At 37.6% G+C, this 25,056-nt stretch overlaps 1 protein-coding gene across 6 annotated transcripts in view; it reads left to right on the top strand.

Moving 5' to 3' along the window:
- The window catches only part of SYNE1 (spectrin repeat containing nuclear envelope protein 1), a gene marked incomplete at its 5' end in the record, with an annotated part of 457,248 nt that overhangs the window by 153,286 nt on the left and 278,906 nt on the right, over positions 1 to 25,056 (top strand). For all 6 annotated transcript variants that reach the window (XM_082668958.1, XM_082668957.1, XM_082668956.1 and 3 more), the window contains 15 exons: positions 108 to 281; positions 2,365 to 2,523; positions 2,824 to 2,988; positions 4,743 to 4,877; positions 7,447 to 7,605; positions 7,806 to 8,014; positions 8,666 to 8,774; positions 10,547 to 10,711; positions 11,637 to 11,804; positions 13,284 to 13,454; positions 14,462 to 14,602; positions 18,472 to 18,632; positions 20,607 to 20,757; positions 23,873 to 24,100; positions 24,484 to 24,582. In XM_082668958.1, coding sequence (XP_082525084.1) covers positions 108 to 281; positions 2,365 to 2,523; positions 2,824 to 2,988; positions 4,743 to 4,877; positions 7,447 to 7,605; positions 7,806 to 8,014; positions 8,666 to 8,774; positions 10,547 to 10,711; positions 11,637 to 11,804; positions 13,284 to 13,454; positions 14,462 to 14,602; positions 18,472 to 18,632; positions 20,607 to 20,757; positions 23,873 to 24,100; positions 24,484 to 24,582 — 2,394 coding nt within the window. The remainder of the gene's footprint in view (positions 1 to 107; positions 282 to 2,364; positions 2,524 to 2,823; positions 2,989 to 4,742; positions 4,878 to 7,446; positions 7,606 to 7,805; positions 8,015 to 8,665; positions 8,775 to 10,546; positions 10,712 to 11,636; positions 11,805 to 13,283; positions 13,455 to 14,461; positions 14,603 to 18,471; positions 18,633 to 20,606; positions 20,758 to 23,872; positions 24,101 to 24,483; positions 24,583 to 25,056) is intronic.

The following is a 25,056-nucleotide window of genomic DNA, read 5'->3' as shown; positions in this document are numbered from 1 at the left end:
CACTGGAGCTCTGTAAGCCCAAAATGACCCTAACCTGAAGAAAACATTCCTGAGAGCTATGGTCCTTAATGGCCTTTAATGGAATTTTTGTCTTTGCAATTTTAAAGGTCAAAGACTGTTACTCTCCGCTCCTTTATGAGTCCCAGCAGCTGCTGTTACCGTTGGAAGAATTAGAAAAGCAGATGACGGTCTTTTATGACTCACTTGGGAAAATCGATGAAATGATGACAGTTCTTGAGCACGAGGCACAGTCAAGTGCTCTTTTTAAACAGAAACGTCAGGTAAGGAAAAGCCCCCTTCAGGAGATGGAGTTCATTTAATGCGTGTGTGATAAGACTGAGGTGCATATGATGATAGAAGTTCAGTGACAGGACAAGAAACCTTTTTCTAGACTAGTACTGGCAACTCAAAACAAAAACACATGTCTAAAGATGAAAACCCTATCCACCATAGATAAAATAAAAATTTTATATCTCTCTCGATACTTATATATAGGTATATTTATATAGATAAAAATTTTACAGATAAATTTTAAATTGTATCTATTTAGTTATATAAAAAATAAATAATTGCATTCCATTTCTAGCCAGTATCTATCATTTGTGTCTTACGAGATCTTTTCTTGCCTCTAGGACTAAAAGGCAATATCCTCATAAAATTGACCTCATAAAAATGACCGTAAAATTCTGGAAATATATTTGGAGTACTAATCATTTTTCTTTGTCTTATTTTTAGTAAGCAGGTCTGTATGCAGAACAGTCTCCTACTGAGTGTGCAGTTAATTCGCTTATTTAGTTGGTTTATTATAAATCAACTTATGCATCAGAGGAGGGTGAAACTGATGGGTAAAAGGTTTGCCACCGTTGTCATCGAAATAGATTCATGGAAGGGAGGCAGTGTCACTTAGCAGAAAGAGCAGAGAGTATCTGACGTGAGTCAGACAGGTATTCAGATCTGATACAGCAAATTACAAAGCCTTGATTAGCTTTATTTCCTCACCTTAAAATGGGGGTGGTAGTACCTAAGTCAAGAACTTCTCGTGGAGATTACATTAGATATTCTATGATGTGACTAACCCATTAGAGCACATACTCTATATGTGGCAACTAATATTTATTATTATTAATGGTAAGCCAAAATGATTATACCACCAAGCCCTATTTTAATGGGTTCTCATTACATTGGATAAAAATTGTTTTTCATTTTGAAGTCACAGTGCCATTTCTTACGTTCCCAAATTGCTATAAGTTGCCATCAAAGAATCCTTCTATGATTAAAATTGTGTTTGATATATTAATAATAATAAATATTAATAATACTTAATAAGAGTTTGCTAACATATGTTACTCTTTTATTTCCTAAATCTTCAAAAGCAAAAAGTGTGTCCTTGCTCTGTTTTCCCAAAACAAAACAGAAACCTTGCTCTTAATATTTGCATCCAAGTTACCCAAACTGGTATCCAAATAACCAGTTTGAAATATTTTTTCAAAGCAATTAAGGATGTTGAAGTGCAAATGGTGTGGATTCAAGTCAAAAAATGACTGCTTGCCTCGGGCTGAGCTGAACAGCTTCCATGCTGTCTAGCAAATTGCCAGGATCCTACGTTACAATCAGAGATGGAAGGGCCTGTGAGTCACCATTGCTTCTCATCTGCAAATGTGTGACAGTTGCCAAGTCTTCCCAGGCCCTTTGGTCTGCTGCCTTTTTTGTTCGGATCCGGGGTCCACCATTTTATTAATGAGGTTGATAGCTTTTGAACCTTAGGAATTCAAATGTTGTGTATTTTAGGGTACAGAATGATTTATAATCTGCTGCGTCTGACTTTCAGTAAAGTATTTATAATGTGCATTGGTATTAAATTTATGAGTCAGATTATATATATAATTGATTATTATATATATATATTATATATATAATATATATATATTATATATATTATTATATATAATATAATCAATTATTATTATATAATTGAGTCAGATTATAACCTTTTGTGTAGATTGATTTCATAATTGTCCTTTCAATAAATTATGGGCCTATTAGTTGGAGGAATGCAGGTACTAGGCAGATAGCAATTTTGATGCTCTGTCATCCTCCGGATGTTATTAAGATGGGCATGAAATGTAAAAAAATTCAGAAAACTCAACGTGACATTTAAATGCCTCGTGTAAAAAGCACTGACTTCAGTGATTGCTTAAAATTGTGCTCTTCTGAAAAGCAATACTTCTCTGTCCTTTCGATTTCACTTACTGCTGATTAAAAGCCTAAAAGCTATATAATGCAGTTCTTATTGTTTTGTAATGGTTACTCTCTTTCTTTCTTGCCCTTTTAAATACTATTGCTGTGGGTTTCCTTTCCCTGTAGGAACTGTTAGCTTGTCAAGAAAGCTGTAAGAAAGCCATGACCCAAGTTGAGAAAGGCAGTCATAGTGTTCAGAAGTTTGTGACTTTGAGCAACGTGCTAAAGCATTTTGATCAGACAAAGCTACAGAGAAAGGTTGCAGATGGGCACGTTGCTTTTCAGGTAAGTTCTCTGCCTGCTTCAGAGATGTGAACTAGGGAAAATTCCAAGAAGGAGGACATGTAATCATCGCGTTTCATGTCTTCACTCTTGGTAAATGCTTCATCTACTGGTGTTTGGAAACCAATAATTTTACTTCTGCTTTCTCTAATATTAATTAATATTTCAGCGGGTTGATTATTCTCATCATAATGAAATGTATTCTTTCCAAGTGTTTTTTTGAAAGAAACAATACTCTTTCACAAAATGATATTTTCAATAATGAGAGATCAGTATCCCATTATGATTATTTTTTCAATCAAGAATATGGTAAAGAGAACTGGAGATTGGAAGAAACATGTGGAAACCAACAGCCGCTTGATGAAGAAGTTTGAGGAGTCTCGAGCAGAGTTGGAGAAGGTGCTGAGGATCGCTCAGGAGGGCATGGAGGAAAAGGGGAATCCAGAAGACCTCCTGAAGAGACACACCGTGAGTGCATCCCGTGCGGGCCCTTGACCTAGAGGCGTGGGAAGACCATCTTGGAGGAAAAATAAGAAGAGCATAAAGATCTAATACAGAGAAGGAGAGAGAGAAAGAGAGAGACAGAGAGAGAGAGTGGGAAGAAGAAGACAGAGGATGAGGAAGTGGCGGGGGGAAAGAGGAGGGGGGACGGGAGGGGGGAGAAATGAGTTAGGAAGGAAGAAACTTTTTATATATGAGACCCACAGAAATGGCAGCAAAAAGACCTCAAGAGCAGTTGATGAGCTGCCTTATAATTGGCCATTCTTAAGCCCCTGGGGTAGTAGAGAATCACGGGATAAATAATTCAGGCTCTCCAAACTACTAATTCATTATTTAACTGAAAAACTCTTTCATAACTAACGTATTCTTTTTAAGAGATAACTTTAGGTGGATGGCTATGTCTTTGTGCTCATTTCATAAATCTACCGTATTACAGTATAACCATGTCACTTGAAATTCGGTAGCTGATCTACAACTTGACCCAGTATTGTGAAGCCATCTCCTTGTTAATCATACTCACTTCAATCATGTCAGTATTGCAGATATGAGTAATCTGTTAAATGGTGTATGGAGATGATGGGCCCTCTGAGAACATATATTTTGAGTTACGTTTCCTGAAATTTCAGTGGATATTTGTATAAAACACACTCTCAAAGGACGAGTGCAATGTATTTGTGATGTGGCTGACTGGATTTAGGGTTAAGGTCTGTGACCATCCAACATCTCGTTCAAGTTTATACACCTCTACTGTGCGGTACTTTCTTTTGAATCACTGTTGTTTCAAAATACCTCTGCACACATAATCCTGAGACTTTGTGAGACTTAGTCATGTGACTTTGTGAGACTTAGTCATGTGTATTTGTGCACATGTTGTATCTGTCTGCTTGGGCTACCATAAAAAATACACAGGCTGGGTGGCTTAAGCAACAGGGATTTATTTTCTCAGTTCCGGAAACTAGAAGTCTATGATTAGGGTACTAGCCTGGCTGTGTTCTGGTGAGGATTCTTCCTTATGTGCAGATGGTCACCTTCTCACTGTGTCTTCACATGGCAGAGAGTAAGATCTTTAATGCCTCTCCTTATAAGGGCACTAATTCCTTCATGAGGGACCCATCTTCATGACCTCATCTAAACCTAATCACTTCCCCAAGGTCCCACCTTCAAATATCATTACCTTGCAGGTTAGGGCTTCGACATGTGAATTTGTTGGGACGGGATGGTGGCGGGGGGGCAACACAATTCAGTCCACAGCATGTGCGCTCATGTGTGTGCTTGGTGTGAACACAGAAATGGCTCATAATGAACCAGCAAGGTCTGGAACACGTTGCCATTAGGGAGTGAGGAGGGATTGTGAGGATTAGTCCTGGCTTCTACTCAGCTCTTCTTTTACCAGAGAGGAACGAAAACTCTATCACTGTGGGATCAAGGTTTTAAGATCTCTCATTGGCTTTCTAGAATATTCTACCAAATGTGAAAACTGCAGAGATTTTTTTCTAAAACATAAAAAGCCCTAGTTGAATCAGATATGGTGATTTCTGACTCATAACTGTAGATAATTATAGTTAGTTCCTGAAAGAAAAATGGTAGTTGCCCAGAAGGTTTGAAGAGGGCAGCAGCTGGCTAAGAGGCTTGTTTAGCAGTGTGACTCCTTGACTGTCTAGTGTCTGACACTGCCTTTATCTGCCCAGCACTCTTGACCACTTTCCCCCTCTCCACGCCAGGAGTTTTTCAGTCAGCTGGATCAGAGGGTGCTCAACGCTTTCCTGAAAGCTTGTGACGAGCTCACCGACATTCTCCCTGAGCAGGAGCAACAGGGCCTGCAGGAAGCCGTTAGAAAGCTCCACAAACAGTGGAAGGTGAGTCAGGACAACATGGGGGTGTCGTGTGTCTTGGATGATGGGCGAGAGCGTGAGGGTGTGAAGGTTCAATTGTCAGAGAAATTTAGAAATCAGGGAAAGTTGTCATAGTTACTTTTCCCCTTGAAAAAGCTGAACTTGAATAAAACAGGATAAAATATGATAGAATTTTGTTACTCCTATTTTTAAGTAGCATCAGTTTTATCATAGTACTTACGAGTATTCTTTTTCTTTTCCTGATTATTTTTGGGGGCAGGAACATCAAGGTGTTTAACTTTTTCAGCAACATTTCTTAAACTCTTCCCATCCTAGTTATGTTAGGTATGCTACTGAAATTACAAGAAATATTTCTCATTTCAGTAGCATACCTAACATAATATCTACATTGTATATGTATATAAGTATATGTAATTGAAGTTTTCAAGGATTTTGCCATCTGGTTTAGCTTGTTATGATTTGAAACATAAATAAAAACATTGAGGTTAAGGATTCAATGATGAACAAAGCATATTCTTTTTCCCCCAAAGAGCTTAGATTCCAGTAAGGGAGATGATTAGTTGCAAAATAATAAAAGTATAATATATAATAAGTCCCCCAAAATATATTGTGTAGGCAATATATTGATGAAAGCTTTGAAAGAGAGAAGTGGGTCCACTTGGAGAGCGGAAAACAATGAAGCAGATAATTAGTTTTGAGCTAAGACCTTAAAGAAGCAACAGATCTGGGGGCGATGGGGACGAAGCAAGAAAGCCGGAGGGTGTGCCAGTGGGGACGCAGGGATCCACAGGGTTCAGCCTGACTGGAGTGTCGTGCGCGGGGCCTGTCCATGGAAGCCGACTTGAGAATCTGCATGTCAGGGGAAGCAGCTGCAGGAGAACAGAGACCCTTTGAAGGTGTCGTCCTTGAGGCGGACTGGAGGAAGCTGCTCGAGCAGCGGGTTCACAGTGCTGCTGTGAGGGAGTATTGAGCGGTGGATCTCATATGTACTAGAGGAAGGAGTCACGGGGTTCAGAAGATAGGCAGCTGGAACACTCTCTATCAGGTCGTGTTATTGATACTTCCTGGATTTTTTTTTTAACTTTTTTTATTTTGGCTGCGTTGGGTCTTCATTGCTGCACACGGGCTTTCTCTAGTTGCGGCGAGCGGGGGCTACTCTTGGTGGTGGTGCGCGGGCTTCTCATTGCGGTGGCTTCTCTCATTGCGGAGCACGGGCTGTAGAGTGCAGGCTCAGTAGTTGTGGCTCGTGGGCTCTAGAGTGCAGGCTCAGTAGTTGTGGTGCACGGGCTTAGTTGCTCCGCGGCATGTGAGATCTTCTGGGACCAGGGATCGAACCCCTGTCCCCTGCATTGGCAGGTGGATTCTTAACCACTCTGCCACCAGGGAAGTCCCCGGATTTCTTTTTTTTAATCTCATTAATGTAGACTAAAAAATCAGTCCTTTGCATAGGAAAAACACAGTTAAAGAAATCCTTTTTAAAAAAATAACAAGGACCTACTGTATAGCACAGGGAACTATAATCAATATTTTATAATAAACTATAAGGTAAAAAAATCTGAAAAAAAGAGATATATATGTATGTATAACTGAATCACTTTGCTGTACACCCGAAACTAACACAATGTTGTAAATCAACTCTGCTTCAATAAAAATTAAAAGAAAGAAATACCTTTTTACTTGCTCAATTTGAAAATTAAAAAAAATAAGATGCCTAAAGAACCAGGCTTTTTAAGATGTTTTTGCAGCCTAATATTATCATATATGTACTATGGAATAGGGACTATAATTGAAGGCTGTATTTTACTTTACATACACACACACTTTTAAGCTGTCTAGGATATAATCTGTCCTATTCTTTCCAAAGCCCTAACTCATTTTTCTCATCAGTTATCTCAGTGTTTTATTTTAAAGATAATCTTTTAAATCCATAGGAGACAGGTTGGCTAAAATTAAATTGTAGGACTAAAGGTAACGATGAAGCTTATGTTTGTATCAAAGAAGAATGTAAAAAGTTTCACGTTGTTCGCGTGCTGGCTTGCTCCTTTTCTCAGTGTATGCTCCGAGGAAAAGAAGACATGGCAGGTGGTCAGAGCTGTGGGCTGCTTAATCCTGGCTTTTTCACTGATTATGTTTCCTTGAGTTCCTTCCCTTGTGTAGTGAGTATAATATCTGTCCTTCCTACCTCACAGGGCTGTTGAGAAAATTTAAAGGGACACATGCTAGGAAGAGGGTATGTGGAATCAGTGTGTGATTTAAATTTAGATTCACATCGAGTTTTTCTACTTAACCCTGAGCCTCAGTGGTCTAATCTTTAAAATAGGAACATTAATACCGTGTGGGGCTATTGTTAAAGTTAAGCAGAATAATCACTGTGGAAACACACAACTAACAGCAGGCTGAAAAGATTTTCTGTGGTCCTGGTACTTGGAAAAGTACAAAGCACAGCAGCCCGATGGAGACAATAGGTATTAAATCATATTGGTCCTAAAGGGACTATTTCAGGTTTCTGCCACTTCAGTTGGAAATGTACAGAAATGGTATCTTATCTTTCGGAATCGTCCATGGCGTGTAGGATCTTCAAGGAGAAGCTCCATATCATTTGCTTCACCTGAAGATCGAGGTGGAGAAGAACATGTTTTTAGCGTCTGTGGAAGAATGCAGAGCTGAGCTGGGCCGAGAGACCAAGCTGGTGCCCCAGGAAGGCAGCGAAAAGATCATCAAAGAGCACAGGGTACGTCCCACACACCTGAGTGCAACCCCTCGAAGTCACAGTGTTCCTTCAAGCATAGACCTGATACTTGCATTTGGCTCTGAAAACACTCAATAGCTTAATTACTTTATACTGCTAGACTAGATGAGTATCTGCTATGAAAATTGGAAAGTCTTGTGTGGATTCTCACAGGGATTATAAACACGTTTATTGCTCATTAGATCTTCTTCAGTGACAAGGGTCCTCATCATCTCTGTGAGAAAAGGTTACAGCTTATTGAAGACCTGTGTCTGAAACTCCCAGTCCGGGACGCTCTACGGAACACGCCTGAGACCTGTCACGTGACACTCAAGGAGCTCAGAGCTGCCATTGACAGCACCTACGCGAAGCTGGTGGAAGACCCAGACAAGTGGAAGGACTACACCAGCAGGTAGTCTTGGGGTTGTTCCCAGAGAAGGATGTAGTCTTTCCTAATTCCGTTAATTCAAACATCTTTGCAAAACAAGCCATGATGTATGTTTCATCTCACGCAAGAAAGATAATCAGATGGTACAATCGTGTTCATGCTCTGATACAGAAATGCCTCATTTAATTTAAAGAATGAGTTTCAGTCAGAAACAGGGTGAAGCACTTTACTTCCAAGTGTCCCAGATGTTGCCTCTTTGAAGCAAAATTAGGCAATCCCTTTCTCCCCGATTTCCTCACGTCCCTCAAAAGGGACATCTGCCTCTTTGGGTTTCTGTCTCACTCAGGTGGAGACACGTAAGGCCAGACCTCAGGTGGTACCTTCCCCACTCGCAGGTGCCCAGGCTCTAGGACACACCCTCCTCCACCGCCGAGGTCCATCCGCTCTGCCTTCTAGTTCCTTCAAGTGCCTGAGCACAGGAGCAGCCATTCCTGTGGAAGGGACCATTGCCGGGAAATTTGTTAATCAGTTTGCTAATCAATCAAATGAAATCTGTTAACCAATTTTCTAATCAGTTGATTGTTAAATTTCCATAAATAAATTCAAAATAGAAAATGTATTCTAACCATGGGGATATTTTCTCCCTTTAATAAGAAAATACCTGTGTTATTTCAGAATTTCTGAGTTCTCCTCTTGGATATCTGCAAAGGAGACCCAGTTGAAGGGGATTAAGAACAAGGCCATCGATACTGCCAACAACGGAGAGGTTAAATGTGCTGTAGAGGTAAGTTCTGGGCCATTTTTTGTTATTAGAAAATATCCATGAATAAAAAAATAATGATAACAGTCTAACTGACGTTTTCTTTCTATAAAGAAATTAACTTCCTGAAAATTGTCTTAAAATAAGTTTTCTCCTGGTACTGTGGAGAACTGCAGGGGTTTTTTTCTATGGAATCCTGTTAGCTTTGAGATTTAGTCATGCTCAGGGGTGCCTCTAATGCATCGTTAGCTAATGGGGAATCCTGAGAGGAAGATTGCATGCATGGGTGTACAACACAGCAGAGATTTAAGAACTGTCATAGAAAACAAGAACCCTATAGGTTTTTATACATTTTCAGCTACTCAAAAGACAGGTTATAGAAAATCAGGGAATTGGGCAAGGTCTCTAAGCATCATTTCTATGTCACTTTCAGCCTGGATTGGGTCAGCCTCTGTGAGCATGAGTACCGCCTGATAAACCCAGCCAGGGCAGCAGAACCTCAGGCCTGATAAACCCAGCCAGGGCAGCAGAACCTCAGGCCCGAACCCAGCCAGGGCAGCAGAACCTCAGGCCTGATAAACCCAGCCGGGGCAGCAGAACCTCAGGCCCGAACCCAACCAGGGCAGTAGAACCTCAGGCCCGAACCCAGCCAGGGCAGCAGAACCTCAGGCCCGAACCCAGTTTGCATTCTGTGAATGGCACACAGCAATACTCTCCCTCTTGGGTTGGCTCTTGGTTTTGTAGACACATGCTATGGTGAACATTCTTTATCTTTCAGCATTTTGCACCCTTGCAAGTCACAGAGTTGCTGTTAATGAGAATTTATTTCCTTTCTATTCCTATCCTCTGATTTCCATTTTTTCCTATTAAATTTATAATCCCCTTAAATGCTAACGGTACTCAACGATATCATGCTACACCTGTAGAAGCATATTTATGTTTGCTATTGGTTGCTGTTATAGTACCAAAACAATTCACATCTTAGAACGAAGAAATCACTTGCTTCTAAAACCAACCATTTTCCTCCATATGCATTTGCCCTGTAAGACCCTCTTGTAGCAGTTGGAGGCCCACAGCTCTCATCTACCCAAAGCTGGTGTAGGAGGGAGAGGCTGCCCCAATCACCATTGCCCTGGTCCCTAGACCTACAAGGGCTGCGGCCCGGAGTCTTTCTGGCATCGTCTTGGCCAGTCAACTCTCCCTTCCTGGATTACAGCTGAGCGCCTGTCTGTGCTTCTTTCTGTCTAGGGTATTAACTTCCAAAAATTAACCAAAATGAGGCATAAAATATGAGTTAGTGAAGTTAAAATAAATCTTTAGGGCATCTGTTATAATATTCAACAAGTAAATTCTTCAACAAGAGAAATCCACTAATTTAAAAAAGGACTCTTTCTTTTTTTTTTCTTCAAAACAATACTGCGTTCCTTCCAGCTCACAGAAAATAGGGTGACGGTATATGATTCCCAATTTCACATATTCTTGTACAGTACTTTTAGAAGCATCTTTGTTGTGATCAAGGAAATATGTAGACATCTAAACACGGAGGTGATTTTTTGGCACAGAGAGTACTGATTTTACACATTGGGTATTGGAGTTGGGGAAACATTTCTTTCTAGCACTTGTAGACTTTGTTAAAGATGTGACCAAAAAGTGAAATAAGCAGGCATTCTCTTGGTGAGTGAATGCCTGGCTCTCCTACCTCCACCTGACAAACCTTCTTAGGTCGAGTACTTTCTTGCTGGAAAGTTATGATTCACAGTTGTATTTTGTACATCAAAGGTGTTCTTTCATTCCAGGAGATCAGAAATGGTGTTACCAAAAAAGGCGAGACTCTCAGCTGGCTGAAATCCAGGCTTAAAATTTTGATTGAAGTCTCTTCTGAGAATGAAGCCCAAAAGCAAGGAGACGAACTGGCAAAATTATCTAGTTCCTTCAAGGCTCTTGGGACTTTGTTGTCGGAGGTAAAGCATTTACTCATCCTCTAAATGGACAGCTCGGGGTGAAGAATCTGGAAGGTTCCTTTGGGTTGCAGTTTAACAAGTAATTTTATAAAGAATGTGTAGTTTAAACAGAATAGCTCAGATACTTACGCATATGAAGATTGGTGGGGAAGGTGGGCAGGATGTTTGCTTTATGGTCTGTGACGTTATTGGATGTTAGTTCAGGTTAACTATCTATATTTAAAGTACAAAGCTTATAGATCCACACTTTGACTCTTACTAAAAGCGTTCTTTCATGGTCAGTGTAAGGTTAAGAACCCAGGCTTGAGAGTCAAACGATCCCAGTCCTAGAGCTTAACTCTGATACCCCATTTCCTACGTAACCATGAGCTTGTCATTTAACATCTCTGGACCTTGATTTATGTACTTGTAAAACAGGGCTAAAAATACTTACCCAGAAGGTGGTGTCAAGAATTGAATGCAATGATGTATGTAAAGCACTTAGTACAGTGCCTGGAACATAGTAAATAACTGATAGCTAGTAATAATAAAATATTCATGTTGAGTCAGCAGGCCAGTAAAGTCTCTTTCGGGCAAGATCTACTCATTTTAAACTTGATATACATTTCAATGTTTATAGTCCTTTGTAGATTATACAAACCCATCTACTCCATTTCTAGTAGGGCCACGTCTACCCTTGAAAGAATATTTTTACTGACCAGGTTATCTTACGAATCTGATGAGTTTGTACATGGGACGATAATGTAAGAATGTAAAGTATAATAAATAGTTATCAGGATTTCTTGAAATCATTTATAAGCTAGCATGGAAAAATGATCACTTGGATGACAAAGTTCCCTGATTCTGAAAGATCTGAAATTCTCTACAGAAAATTAGATGTCCCTAATCTAACAGTTTGATCGATTGATTTTTCATGAAAATCTAGGTTGAAAAGATGTTAAGCAACTTTGGAGACTGTGTCCGGTACAAAGAAATAGTCAAGAGTTCCCTTGAAGAGTTAATGACTGGCTCTAAGGAAGTCCAGGAAGAAGCTGAGAAGATCTTGGACACTGAAAATTTGTTTGAAGCACAGCAACTACTCTTTCATCACCAGGTAGGATGCCTGTTTACTTCAGTGCATTTATGCAAAGTTGTTTAGTTACTGAGAACCAGAGAGATGGAGAGTAAGTCTATCCACTGACTGGAGGGGGGAAGATGGGGAGCTTGGGAGGCAACGCAGATGAATAGTTAAAAAAAACTTGGCACTTCTGTCCGCTCTGTTAAACACTAAATATTTTAGAACATCTTGCAAGATAAATTCTCAGCCAGAGCGATTTGATGATACCAAAAAGTTGGAGGAATATTGTGGAAGAAAAGTTGATTTTGCTATGAAAACCTTCATAAAATTGTCCTTTGCTAAATTGTCCTTTTCATAACAGAGAAGGAAAGCATAAACAAACTATTTCATATTTGAGATCGCTGTTCTTTTATTATGTTGCAATCTTTGCTCTTCAATTTACAACTTCGAACACATCCTGGTTTGGGAAATTATAAATTAACATGTACCAGTCCTTTCTGAAGAGTGTGCTCCTACGAAGGATTAGAACCGGAACTAAAGAAATTCTGGTACATATATTGATAATTAACAGTTTTAATCAGCTTTACTTGTCAAACTCAACATAAGTGGAAGTATGATTTTCAAATTAATCTAATGACAGAATTTTAGCTAACTTAATATGTAAGAAAATGTTAGCTAATTTTATATGTAATAATATATCAAAATGGAAGTTGCATTAAAAGTATATACAAAACAGCAGCCTTTAGGTTTTATAGATTTACTTAGTAATTATAAAAAGGCTGTGAGTCCAAAAGAAAATAATGCTTAGTGTTATATTGTTCTCAATCACTGTAAGTGTTGTTTGGGTTTCAGTTTACTTTAAATCAGAGAAATATGAGATTATAGATATTTACATTAATATTTAAAACCTCTTCACATTTCTTGGACCAGGTGCTTGGCTGTATGGGTGTGTTTACTTTGTGAAGATTCATAAGCTGTGTTTTGAGATTTGTGTACCATTCTGTGTGTACATTATACTTCAATAAAAAGTTTATTTTAAAACATATCTTTCCCCAAATATCTCAGACTATTAATCATTCTGAATATACCCTGGAATTAAATCTCTTCATATTAGCAGTTTTACAGCATGGATGATTTTAAAAAATTGGAGTTGGGACAGAATATAGTTCTTTAAGGAGAATTATGTCAAATGAATAGTTCTGCCAAATTCTATCTGTAGTATTGCATGAAATATTAAGTGTTATCTAAATTAGCACACAATTAAAACACTCTGGCGAAATTAATTATGCTGTTTCCCATTAAAAACATAAAATATTTATAAATGATGCCCATCTTTGATTACTATAGAGCCTTCATTACCATCTTAACTATTCATCCTAAGTTTAAAATGCAGTTTGGGCCCCTGCTGCGGGAGATTGTACCTTTCCGTAACTATTAAAGTGTGGGTGTTTATGTCCCTGCCTGGGTGCTTAGACAGTTAATATTTCTATCCATCTGTTGAACAAATGCTTCCAGCAAAAGACAAAGAGGATCAATGCAAAGAAGAGAGATGTGCAGCAGCAGATCGCACAGGCTCGGCAGGGAGAAGGTGGGCTGCCTGGCCGAGTCCAAGAGGAGCTGCAGAAGCTAGAGAGCACCCTGGACAACGTGGAGCACAGCCGGGAGAAGCAGGAGCGCCGCATCCAGGTAGGAGACCGGAAGTTACGTCATGGCCTGTATTAGCTTCTGGGTCACAGGTTACACATGTCCTACTAGCAGGAGCAAAGGTTTATTGTTCCCGCCTCTGAGGCGCCCGCATTCCATTAAACACTTACATGAGTTATCTCTTTTAATCACAGCATCAGCCTTGTGAGATAGGTATTGTAATTAGCACATTTTCCAAGTGTGGATGCTTAAAAACAAAGAGAGGATTTTCCCTGAAATCACAGAGCAGTGATCAGTTGTAAAGCCAGGATTTTTTTTTTTTTTTTGGCGGTACGCGGGCCTCTCACTGTTGTGGCCTCTCCCGTTGCGCAGCACAGGCTCCGGACGCGCAGGCTCAGTGGCCGTGGCTCACGGGCCCAGCCGCTCCGCGGCATGTGGGATCTTCCCGGACCGGGGCACAAACCCATATCCCCTGCATCGGCAGGCAGACCCTCAACCACTGCGCCACCAGGGAAGTCCCGTAAAGCCAGGATTTTAATCCACACTTGTCTGAATCCAGAAATTGATGTTGGATTATTTCACTTTTCTGGACAGTCCAGCAGTCACACCTTTATGGTTTATTGTGTCCTTAACACATTAACTTAAAAAAGTTCTTGGATTTTTTATTTCCCCCTGCTTACCGCCTGCTGCACTTCCTTCTCTCTCTCTCATCCTTCCTTTTTTTTTTTTTGAGAGACATTGGGAGGGTTTCTTTCTTTTGTCCCTTATCTACAGTTACGTAATATCCTAAGATTCATAGAACTTTACAGAAGATAAAAAAACTCAGACTCTTCGGCCATACATCCTCTTTTGGTAGATGAATTGAGAGTCAAAGGGGGAATTCTTATAGAAGACATTAAAATCATTTTTATTCTGTGTAATTGTTTGGCATTTGAACTGAAAGTTAACTGGAAGTTAATAGCCTGACAAATGAATGGAAATGTGACAGTATTTTGTGATACATTCTGATAATTCATAACATCATATGTTATTTATTTTTTCTAATTTAGGTCACATTGAGAAAATGGGAGAGATTTGAAACAAACAAAGAGACAGTGGTCAGATACCTTTTTCAAACAGGTTCCAGCCACGAGCGCTTCTTGAGTTTTAGCAGTTTGGAAAGCTTATCTTCAGAATTGGAACAGACAAAGGTATATTGGCAAGACCACATAGTCCCTTGGTACCCATTATTCCCAAGAAAAACTGTGTTTCATTTCATTACTTATTATAATTATTTAATCAATTTTTATTGTTTACTTATGATTCACTCTTCAACACATTGGTCAGGTTGCTCTGGGGAATGAAAATATAAATAAGATTGAAACATCAAGATGTTTTCATTAAAGTGGGAAATAGTTTCCTAATAGATGGGTAAATTTCTAAAACATCTTTCTGAAGTCAGTGATATTTTGAACTGAAACTCGAAGGGCAGGTAAGACATAGAAAAGCAGAGTTTGGGACAGAAAACCAGCATTCCTGTAATGGGAAACGCCATGAAGTATAAAAGTGTGAGAAATGGGGATTCTCTGCTATAAAGCAGAAAAGGGGAGTGAAGTTGTAAAGGAAAGTTGAGCCACATCACAAAGACTCTTGAAGGCCTAAAGCGTTACTCTCTAGGCTACGTGGAACCATTAGATGTTTGTAAGAAGGAGAGTCACATGAGCAGAGCTGTCCTTTAGGGAGATGAGTTTCTGAAGCAGGTGTAGAACATTGAAAGCATAGAAGTCTGGAGTCATGGGTTCTAGTTATAAAGTTATTGCATGCGTACATGAATAGGAACATGAATTAGGGTAATGGAGATGGCAATGGAGATATTGGGACAGATGTAAAAGAGACAAAGGGAAGGAAAAAAGCATGATACCCAAGGTTCTGAGCCTGACGGAGACAATGGGAGCGAGACAGGAAATTGGAGTAGCTGTTAATGGGGGAAGATGAACAACTGCGTTTTGAACGTATTGAGTTTGATGTCCAGTGGGACATCCAAGAGATAATATTTAGTAGGTGTGCTTGGTAAGCTCAACCCTGTAAGCTCAAACACCTTGGACACTCAGAGCAGACCAATAAATTTGTGCGAATCATTTAGAGTTGTACAGGCCCCTTTGGTTCCTATTGCATATGTTTTGGGTTTATAGAAAGACTGAATTAGTGTAGAAATGTGTTTGTCAATGTATAAGAAAGAACATTCTTACATCCATCCTTTCATAACCTTTAGCAAGGAAACCCCTGTGCTTCTGTTTTCTCACCAGTAGAAGGCTTTTGTGTTTCTTGTACTGTAAATTTGTCACTACTTCTCCTGTTATTAACTCACTGAGGAGTTGGAAGTTTTATAAGGCCACAGAATCTTTCAATTCTGTATGATTTTCATCAGCCATTTAAATAGAAATTATTTATTTTTAATTTTAATTATTTTACATATTAAAAATGTATCAGGTATCTTTTATAAATACAAACACATATATTGTGTGAATTAACACATGGGTGTTCCTCCTGGGTTCCATCCAGAGTTTCTGATACCCTGCGGCTCCAACTGCCTTGAATTGGTTTGCCAGCTATAGATGAAACAAATGTGGTCTTTTTGTCTTATTTTTAAAATTCTCCTTAGCCAGTAACCTTGCATACTTTGGGATTGATTTAATGATGTGAGCTTACAATTATTGAACATACAGTATTTGCTGATCTAATCATTTGATGTTTATCATCTTCTTTAATCACCAAAATAATCCTTAGAGATTATTAATTAATTAATTATTAATCCTTAGAGATTATTACCATTATTAATCATGTGGTATAAATGAGGAAATATAAGGTACAAAGTTGTTACTGAATTTATCCGAGATCTCAGGATTACTAACTGGTGAGGTTGGGATGCAAACCCAAGAGGTCTGAGTCTAGAGCTCATAACCTCAGCCTCCATATTATATTTTCATGAAAAAACTGAGTTCCTTCACTAATTGTTGCTATACACTGCTGCACAAGCATATGTCATCTGGAATAATTGTTCTCTGTTTCTCTGCTTCCTTGACATTGTTAATATAGCCTTCATGCCTGTTGTAACCCTTGAGTAGTTGTGCTGAGGAACTTGAGGGCTTTCTGTCTGCCAGTGTGTGTTTATAGCAATATCATGTTTAATCTTCACAGTATGGTTTTACTGATGAGACGAAAATTCAGAGAGTGGTGTGACTCAAGGTCCCACAGCTAGTTTGTGTGTGAAGGTCAGAGCCAAGTTTCAGCTCTAGACCTGTCTGATGCCACAGTCCATTCTTTGCAGCTGCACCCTGCTGCCACTCATATGTCTTCTTAGGACATAGAGATAAAGCCTTACAACATTATTCTAGTTTTGTTTAATTTGGTTTTTATCAACGTCATTCTGTTCTTCGGATTCCTCTGCATTGTGCTTTCCCCATACGTAGCTCCCACAGAAGGCTCTCAGATTGAATGTATATAAGCGTTTTCAAACATTACTTTCTCCATGTGTTTTCCTGGGTTCAGGGAAACGCTAGGGGGAAAAAACACTTTTATGCTTCTTATTTTATTCATGGGGTTCTGCTGTGATGCACAGATTTCACAATTGAATCTACAATGACAGTAAGTTCACATATAGTGATAGTAGATGCTTCTAACCACAGAATTTAATGTTGTGACATTAGTACGTACTGTATTTTAGGATATTATAAATCTCTCAACCATAAGGAAGATGTACTTACTCATTTTTATTCTTTCAAATTGCAGGGTACTTCTCTGAAGTAATGTTGATCTTTCTATGAGGACGTTAAATCTTTCAAACATGAAGATGAAGTAGTATTATGTAGTAACTATCTTATATGGTGTTATGTAATGGTTTTGAGAGATGCTCTGTAGGAAAAGGTGGCTATCAGGAGTCTGACTTTTAAAAATTATTTACACTACTTATTTAGGAGAGAGCAGTTTATGATCAAAATTTGAAGCTCCTCTGATATAATCCAGGAGAAGAAATGAGACCCTAAGTTACTTCTTTTCCACTCAGGATTGTCTCTGGGTTTACCTTTTCTAAGTCAGTATTCAATATATTTACCTGACAAAGTTGAGATAACTAAAATTTACCGGTGCCTCAAATATATGAAATTAATTTTTGAATTAAGGTGATTCACTATTATTGAAAATCAGTGTGTGAACTTTATAAACCATTTTATCCTCAATTTTATGTGAAGGTAGTTAAAAAAAAAATGATAATAGGTATGCCAGAGTGCCAGGCACTTAAAAATGAAATTGCTAATGAAATGTTAACAGTAAACTTTTGAGAAAAGTATTACTATCTGCGTTTTATGTGAAAGAGCCTGAAAAGTAATTTGCCAAAGACGAACAACTAGTAATTAGCAAATCCAGAACCCTGGTCCAGGTTTGAGTAGTTCAAAACTTATCTTCTTTCCCTCGTGTTGTATATGGATATATAGTAAACAAGATTTAACAGCATTAAGATCAGTTTATAGCTCTTTTCAGAGAACTAGTTAACAAAATGTTTTTTTAAAGATCAGTGATACTGTGTTGACTAAGATATCCTTCAATTAAATAAACAAGTATCTATATTCACTGGCCTAGAAATCTGTTATCTTTATGACTGAAAAAAAAAAATCACTAATGATCATTGCCCAACTGGCCTGTAATTAACTAACATATGTGTAGACAAGTTAATTACTATAATGTGGCTCAGAATTCTAAACAGAAAACCCAAACGGGGAGACAATGGAGTACACATTTTTTTGAGAATTGTTGGATAACTATGAAAGTAGTTCTCCAACTATGAAGGTCTGGTTGTGGTTTCACTTATATAAAATGAAAATAATTTAACAAAGTGTCTATTTTGGCCATAATGAAAAAAAGTCTGTTTTATTGCTAAGAATATTATATGCCAACATTCTTATATGTTTGAATCTATCTATTTATCTATCCATCTATTCTGGGGGGAGACGACAGTATGTGCAGTTTATCTGAGAGCAGAGTTTAATAGAAGATGCTGTTCTAACAATTATAATATCTTTTTTAGGAGTTTTCTAAACGAACAGAAGGTATTGCAGTCCAGGCTGAGAATCTTGTGAAGGAAGCTTCAGAGATCCCACTTGGGCCCAAGAATAAGCGGCTGCTTCAACGGCAGGCCAAGTCAATCCAAGAGCAAGTCAAAAAATTAGAAGACACACTTGAAGAAGAGTATGTGCTTGACAAGTCCTAAACTTTCTTCTCTGAGATAAAGTTTCATACACTCTTCCCTGTATATTGTATTCAAAACATTCTTTTAAAATCTCCAAGTGTCCGTGTATTTCAGCATGTTTTGAGGAAGCAACTTACAATTCAAAAGAAAACATCACCAATAGAGAATCCAACATCTGTAACAGAGCAGAAAAATATAAGTGATGTGGTTTTTGCATCGTAAACTGATTCTGTTCATGAGAAAGCCATATCTATAAAATTTCAGTGGCCTTTGTACACTGGAGAAGGGAATCTCAAAAAAGAACCAATATTTAAGATAATTTTTTTACTGTATTATTCTGCTGTCACCAGTTAGAGGGAAGGGTAGATTTTTGGTTGTGTAGATTCTAGGCCTAAATACACATGGCGTAGACCAAGCATCTTCAACTCCAAGAAGCTCACAGAGCTTGCTTACAGTGCCTCAATGTTCAAATTGTCACTGATTGTACACTATTTCCAAAAATTAATTTCAAAAATCTATTTTATTTTTAAACATTTAGTGTTTAAATATCTAAAAAGAAAGAAAATAGTTTGGCCTATGGTATCCTGTTATGTACAAGATAGACACACACAAAAATTTGGAGGGGATAAACATATGACCAATGTTCCTCAAAATAATATGGCTGAATGGTTCTATTTTAAAGGTTATTTAGTGGCAAATCACCCACATGTATTGTTTTTAAGGTATAGGACATAATTTCTAGATGAGTATTAAAATGTAAAATTTGTTTTTAATACTATTAACACCTTATAATTAATGTTGTACCTGTGTCTAAACTTTAAAATTTATTAAATAATTTATTTAAAGTAAATTGTGACTTAAACCTTTAAATATTATCTATCAAGGTAGAAATAGTAAAACTTAGAGTTTATTAGAAAGGAAGTTACTTCCATTAGAAATATCCACTTGAATCTTTATTTCATTAAAAAAATTGAAATATAATAGAGCTTGAATTAACTGTACTGATGAGAGCATAGACTCGTCCAGGGTATACATTTGAGGCTGCAGTATTATTGAATTTGACAGTCAATTATGCCATTGTATTTTCCTTGATGTCTTCAAGTGCCTTTTGGTAAACAGGGAAATTCCTTCTTTTTTTTTTAACCCAAGGACTTAACAGTTCAATGATATACTCTTAGTTTCCCAGTCTTTTTCTAAACTGAAAGCCATAATCACCTGGTTATATATGCATAACTATCCCATGGCTATATGTGCATAACTAATACAAACTGGGAACCTATAATTGAAATTTTATTCACTAGATTTATTACAAATAAGTCCCAAGTTGTCTAAAAGCAGTTAGGGTGCTCATGTACAAGAATTTATAAAGTCTTTTAGAATCAAGATCATACAGACATCTAAGAATAGCTGAAATTGTTATAGATAATAGATTGCAGCCTCCACTCTAATAACAGAAACAGTTCCTGCACGGCAGCATGGGATTCAGATTACAAGCGTTATCTTGCTTCATAAAGATGTATTTTATAAAGATCTCTGAGTATAAAGCATCACTGCAGTATCTCTCCTCTAAGAGCCAAAGGGCCACGTTGACAAAAGTAGGACTGTTAAAAAAACTGTGTGCACTGGAATTAGGTGAGAAGTTTACTAAAATAAGTCTGGCAACTCTGTTCGCATGCACAGTTTAACAAGATTATGCCTGGATTCAAACCCTTTGGACCCAGCAATATTTTGTTCAAAGCACAGTTCCATCCATAACATAGCTTAGTGCTACCTCATTCTCAGAAGAGACAGGAATACTTGAGGACTGACTAACTCAGATCAAATGTGCATTTTTTTCCCCCGTTCTAATAGTTTCAGCTTTGATGTGGTCACAGATGTCTTCACTATCTTTTCACCTGGTGATTTAAAGGAAAATGTATTGTTTTTCTCTATTAAGATACTGCATTTTATTTACTTAATTTGGTTAATTTTAGTATTAAAACCATGGAAATGGTGAAAAACAAGTGGAATCATTTTGGCACTAATTTTGAGACCCTGTCCGTCTGGATAACTGAGAAAGAAAAAGAACTCAATGACTTGGAAACTTCGTCATCTGCCATGGACACACAAATCAACCAAATTAAGGTGACCTGCTCACAAGTTACATTTATAATCCATGTCTAGGTTTTAAGAGCGCCTTTCTTACATTTCATCAAATGCTATTTGTCCCCAGAACAAATCTGTCATTGCTATGTGACTCTATTAAAATTAACTTCACACAAAATGCTGAGCTAAAAGGTCTTGAGTGACACTGGGCAACACTTAATAGATGGAATTATGTATTAATATTGTCTGGCTTATGCATTCAAAGTCATTATTGTGTGCAATATCATTAAAATGTTTTTATGGTTACATTATTCTTTTCCTTGATTTTGAATTAACCCCATTAGAGTGCCCTGTTGATGGATTTATACGCCATGAAATGTGTTCATCATCTACAACCTTATTTTTAAGAACTATTCTAAACGTCTAGCTCAAGTATTGGTGGCATTTACCCTCACCAGCCACAAGGAGGGGTTGGAGAAATTACTTTCTTCACGTGAAGCCATCAGATTCCATCGATCTAATGCTGGCATTTATGATGCCCTTGGGGGCATGGACTGAGACGCTCTGATATGTTATCCTCCAGTTCTAAAATAACCAAGTACCTAGACTGTCATCGTCCATTTCATTCAAGTAGCTTAAGAAAAAAAATGGGCTGAAAGAAATGAATTCTGAATGTTCATTTCTCTTTCTTTTATGCTATTTTTACACATTTTCACAGTTCAACCGCTTCTTTTTCTAACTCAGCTCAATTTTTTTGGAGTGGGAAAACCCTTTGCCATTTCATTCGATTAAATATAGTAAAATGAATACCAAGGTGAGGGAATGTTTCACATTACGACTCAGAACAAGTCATTGCCATGTGCACAGTGGGAGGATGCAATATTGTTTAGCTAAGATTACAAGCTGTGCAGATTGCCTGTCACACATCTTCTGCAGTCAAGGATACATGGAGTCTGGTGTATGCAGTCTAGCTTATGTCTTGTGTGATATACTAGGCAAAACAGATGCCCAGCCATTAAAGAATGAAATATGTTTAATCTTTAAAACTGTTTTTAAAAGTTGCCGTTTAATTCTAAGAAAACAAAGAATAGCGCATTGAAATAGTTTTGTCTCAACATTCTTCCTTCAGAAATTTTTGACATACACCCTAGAACTTGTTTATCCTTCCTCTAATTCATTTTTCTATTTTCTTAAACCTTAATTCCAGAACTTCTGAAATATGTCAGTGATCAAATGTCATCACATTGCTTTTAAGAAACAAAATGATTATAAGTATTTTATTTTTAAGTATATAAACATTCAGTTGTGGATTTCCATGCCGTCAGGCTGAAATACATTTTAATATTCCAATATGGCACTTGGAAAACTATCTAAAAATGAATATGAGTATCAGGAAAAAATATATTTGCTAGAAATAAGCAAAGATAGAGTTGAATACACCGTACTGTGGAGTTGAGGCTCATAGGTTCACTTTCTATTTCCAAACAGAAGATTACATTATAGGAAATATTCAAAATATGTTAACACTTGTCATAGTATTTTCACTTCAAACTCTTAGGATTAAAATTAATGAAGCATTTGAGTGTTGTTGTGAAGATATTTACCTATAAGCCCATTTTTGTTCTTTATTACATGCTATTCCAAATTGACTAATTTCTTATTCCTAATTGATAACTCACAAACGATAAGAACATACACTGGGTTCCTCTTCCATCTTCTCTTCGTGGATTGGAAATCTTTTCTGCCACAATCCAACAATATAATTGTATAGTTTGCATCTATGAATTTGTTAATGGTATATATTACTCTAAGAACTAAGAACTTTGATCTTAACTAAGATGGTTTCACTGAGGTGTTGGAAGCACCTAGAACAACTATTAGCACATAAAAAACTCAAAATACATTTGTTGAATTATGAGTAATTTTTCCAAAAACAATCATCTTAAAAAACAGCAAAACAAAGAAAGATTGTATTAATGCTCAAACAACAAATATCTATCAGATATACCACTATAGTCATGAATATGAAAAATAAAAACAAACAGCTGATGTGTAACTGGCACTAATCTGATGCCAGCTATTTCCAAGAGTCTTATCTAAACAGAAGTTGTTTCTGACTCTGTTGTCTCATCTAGACAGAAGTCACACATTTATTTTTTCTAGGGTAACAGTATTTTCTATTTAAATTATTTGAAACTGAGACTTGTCTGAATTTTTGGCTTTATTTTGATTGAATGGTTTGGCTCTTTTTCTCAGAGAAACAGTTTTTCTTCTCTTATAAATAAATAAACCTCTGTTTATAAGAGGCCCCCCCAACACACGCGCACGCACACGCACACGCACGTGCCCACTTTCAGTACTTTTCTTGGGTTGGCTAATAGGTAAAATGTCCTCCTGCCCCAAATGGAAATCATAGTCTGTAGGCTCCTTACTGTAGAGTCTGCAGCTAGTGAATACAGTGGTGGTTCCCCAAGTGGATTTTCTGGGTCAGCAGCAGTGCATCACCCGGGAAGTTGTCAGAGCTGCGAAGTGGGCCCTGCCTGAGACCCAGGGAGTCTGACTCCCTGAGGTTGGAGCCAGGAGACCCTAATGTATTCCAAATTTGGAAACCATTGGCATAAAGTATAGTTGATAAATATGAAAAGACTGGGTTTAGGTAGGAGCAGAATCAGAAAAGCTTTTAGTTAGGTAAAATATGAAATAGCTTCATTTTAGGAAAATTAAATGAATGCCAATATTAGCATTCCTATGCGTTTGGGAACATACTACTTCCCAGACCAGTTGGTCAAAACTCTTGACTCATAGGATAAGCAGAGAATTCTCTGTACCTTCAGAGAGACTGTAAGAGTTCCAGGGACATGTTCTTGCTTCACTGTGAGCAGGGGTGGCCTTTTCTCCTTATTCTCCATCCAGCGAGTATGACCACCACCAGTTTGTATTTTTCAGACATTGTCTGCATACCTATCCTCCCCAAACGAGGTCAGGAAACACATGGTGTTTGTTTGTAGCTAGCTGCTTTCTAATGGTGCAAGTACGTTGAAATGTCAGTTAAGGAAAAATTCTGCTGATTTTCTCTCTCTGCAGATGATTATATCATTTCAGGAAAGCAGGCTTGCTCAGCCTACATTGTCATTTTTCTTGTTTTAAATATTAGGTCACGATTCAGGAAATAGAAAGTAAGATCAGCAGCATTACAGGACTAGAAGAAGCAGCTCAGTCTTTTGCTCAATTTATTACCACTGGAGAATCTGCTCGAATCAAAGCCAAGTTAACACAGATAATAAGATACTGGGAAGAACTCCGAGAACATGCACAGAGTCTGGAAGGAACAATCCTGGGACATTTATCTCAGCAGCAAAAGTTTGAAGAGAATCTTAAAAAGGTAACAATTGGTCCTTGCATGCTAAAGTTACCTATTTCACATTGCATTTTATAAATTGTCCAGAAATAATGGAATAAGGAAAAGACACAATTTGCCAATTATTTACCAAGTTGTCAGTGATGACTGAGTTTGTAATTTATATGTAACCTTTTCTCAGGGAATATAAAAATGCCATTATATATTGTGTTCAGATAGGTATTAAGTCTTAATTATATTTCTCTCAAATAGTGGAACACATTGATTTGGGTTTTTTTTAAAAAATAGATTTTATCATCACACTGAATGTTATCCAAAAAAGATAGGCATGCTGTTTCCCCAGTAACCTTCTCTGCCTTGATGTATGTTTTCCCCATCATCATTTTTATATATTACCAATGTTTTAGATCCAGCAGACTCTGTCTGAATTTGAAGATAAACTTGCTGATCCAATTAAAATATGTTCTTCAGCTACAGAAACATACAAAGTTCTCCAAGAACATATGGTAAGAGCATGTTTCAACGTTTCTTCTTATTTATCTACTCAGAAATGTGATAATTCCTGCTTGAAAGGAAAACAGTAAATATTTTTATTAGAGTTAAAATTGAAAAAAATTGTATGTTACTTGAGGAATAATATAGATCAAACATAGTCACTTCATATAACACAAGAAATGTAACTGTGCAAATAAGTTTTCATTAAAAATGTATTTAAAGAGTAGTCATTTAAGATATATTTCTCTCTCATAATTAGAACATGTAACTTTTTCAGATTATAGCTGTAATAAGCCCCATTACCTCTTGCCAACATTATAAAAAATGTGCAGAAAAATACGTATACATTTGCATAGCAGATTTCAGATACTAACCCACTACACTCAGATGTGCAAAGATCATGTCCTCACTGATCTTTTTCCACAATGGCTAGCTTTTTTGATGTGGTCCCTGAACTGGTAACCACTGTGAGATATTTTGCAAAG

Source organism: Grampus griseus (genome assembly GCF_964374135.1).
Source record: "Grampus griseus genome assembly, chromosome: 13".
Classification (NCBI taxonomy): domain Eukaryota; kingdom Metazoa; phylum Chordata; class Mammalia; order Artiodactyla; family Delphinidae; genus Grampus; species Grampus griseus.
This window is presented reverse-complemented; position numbering and strand designations above follow the sequence as displayed.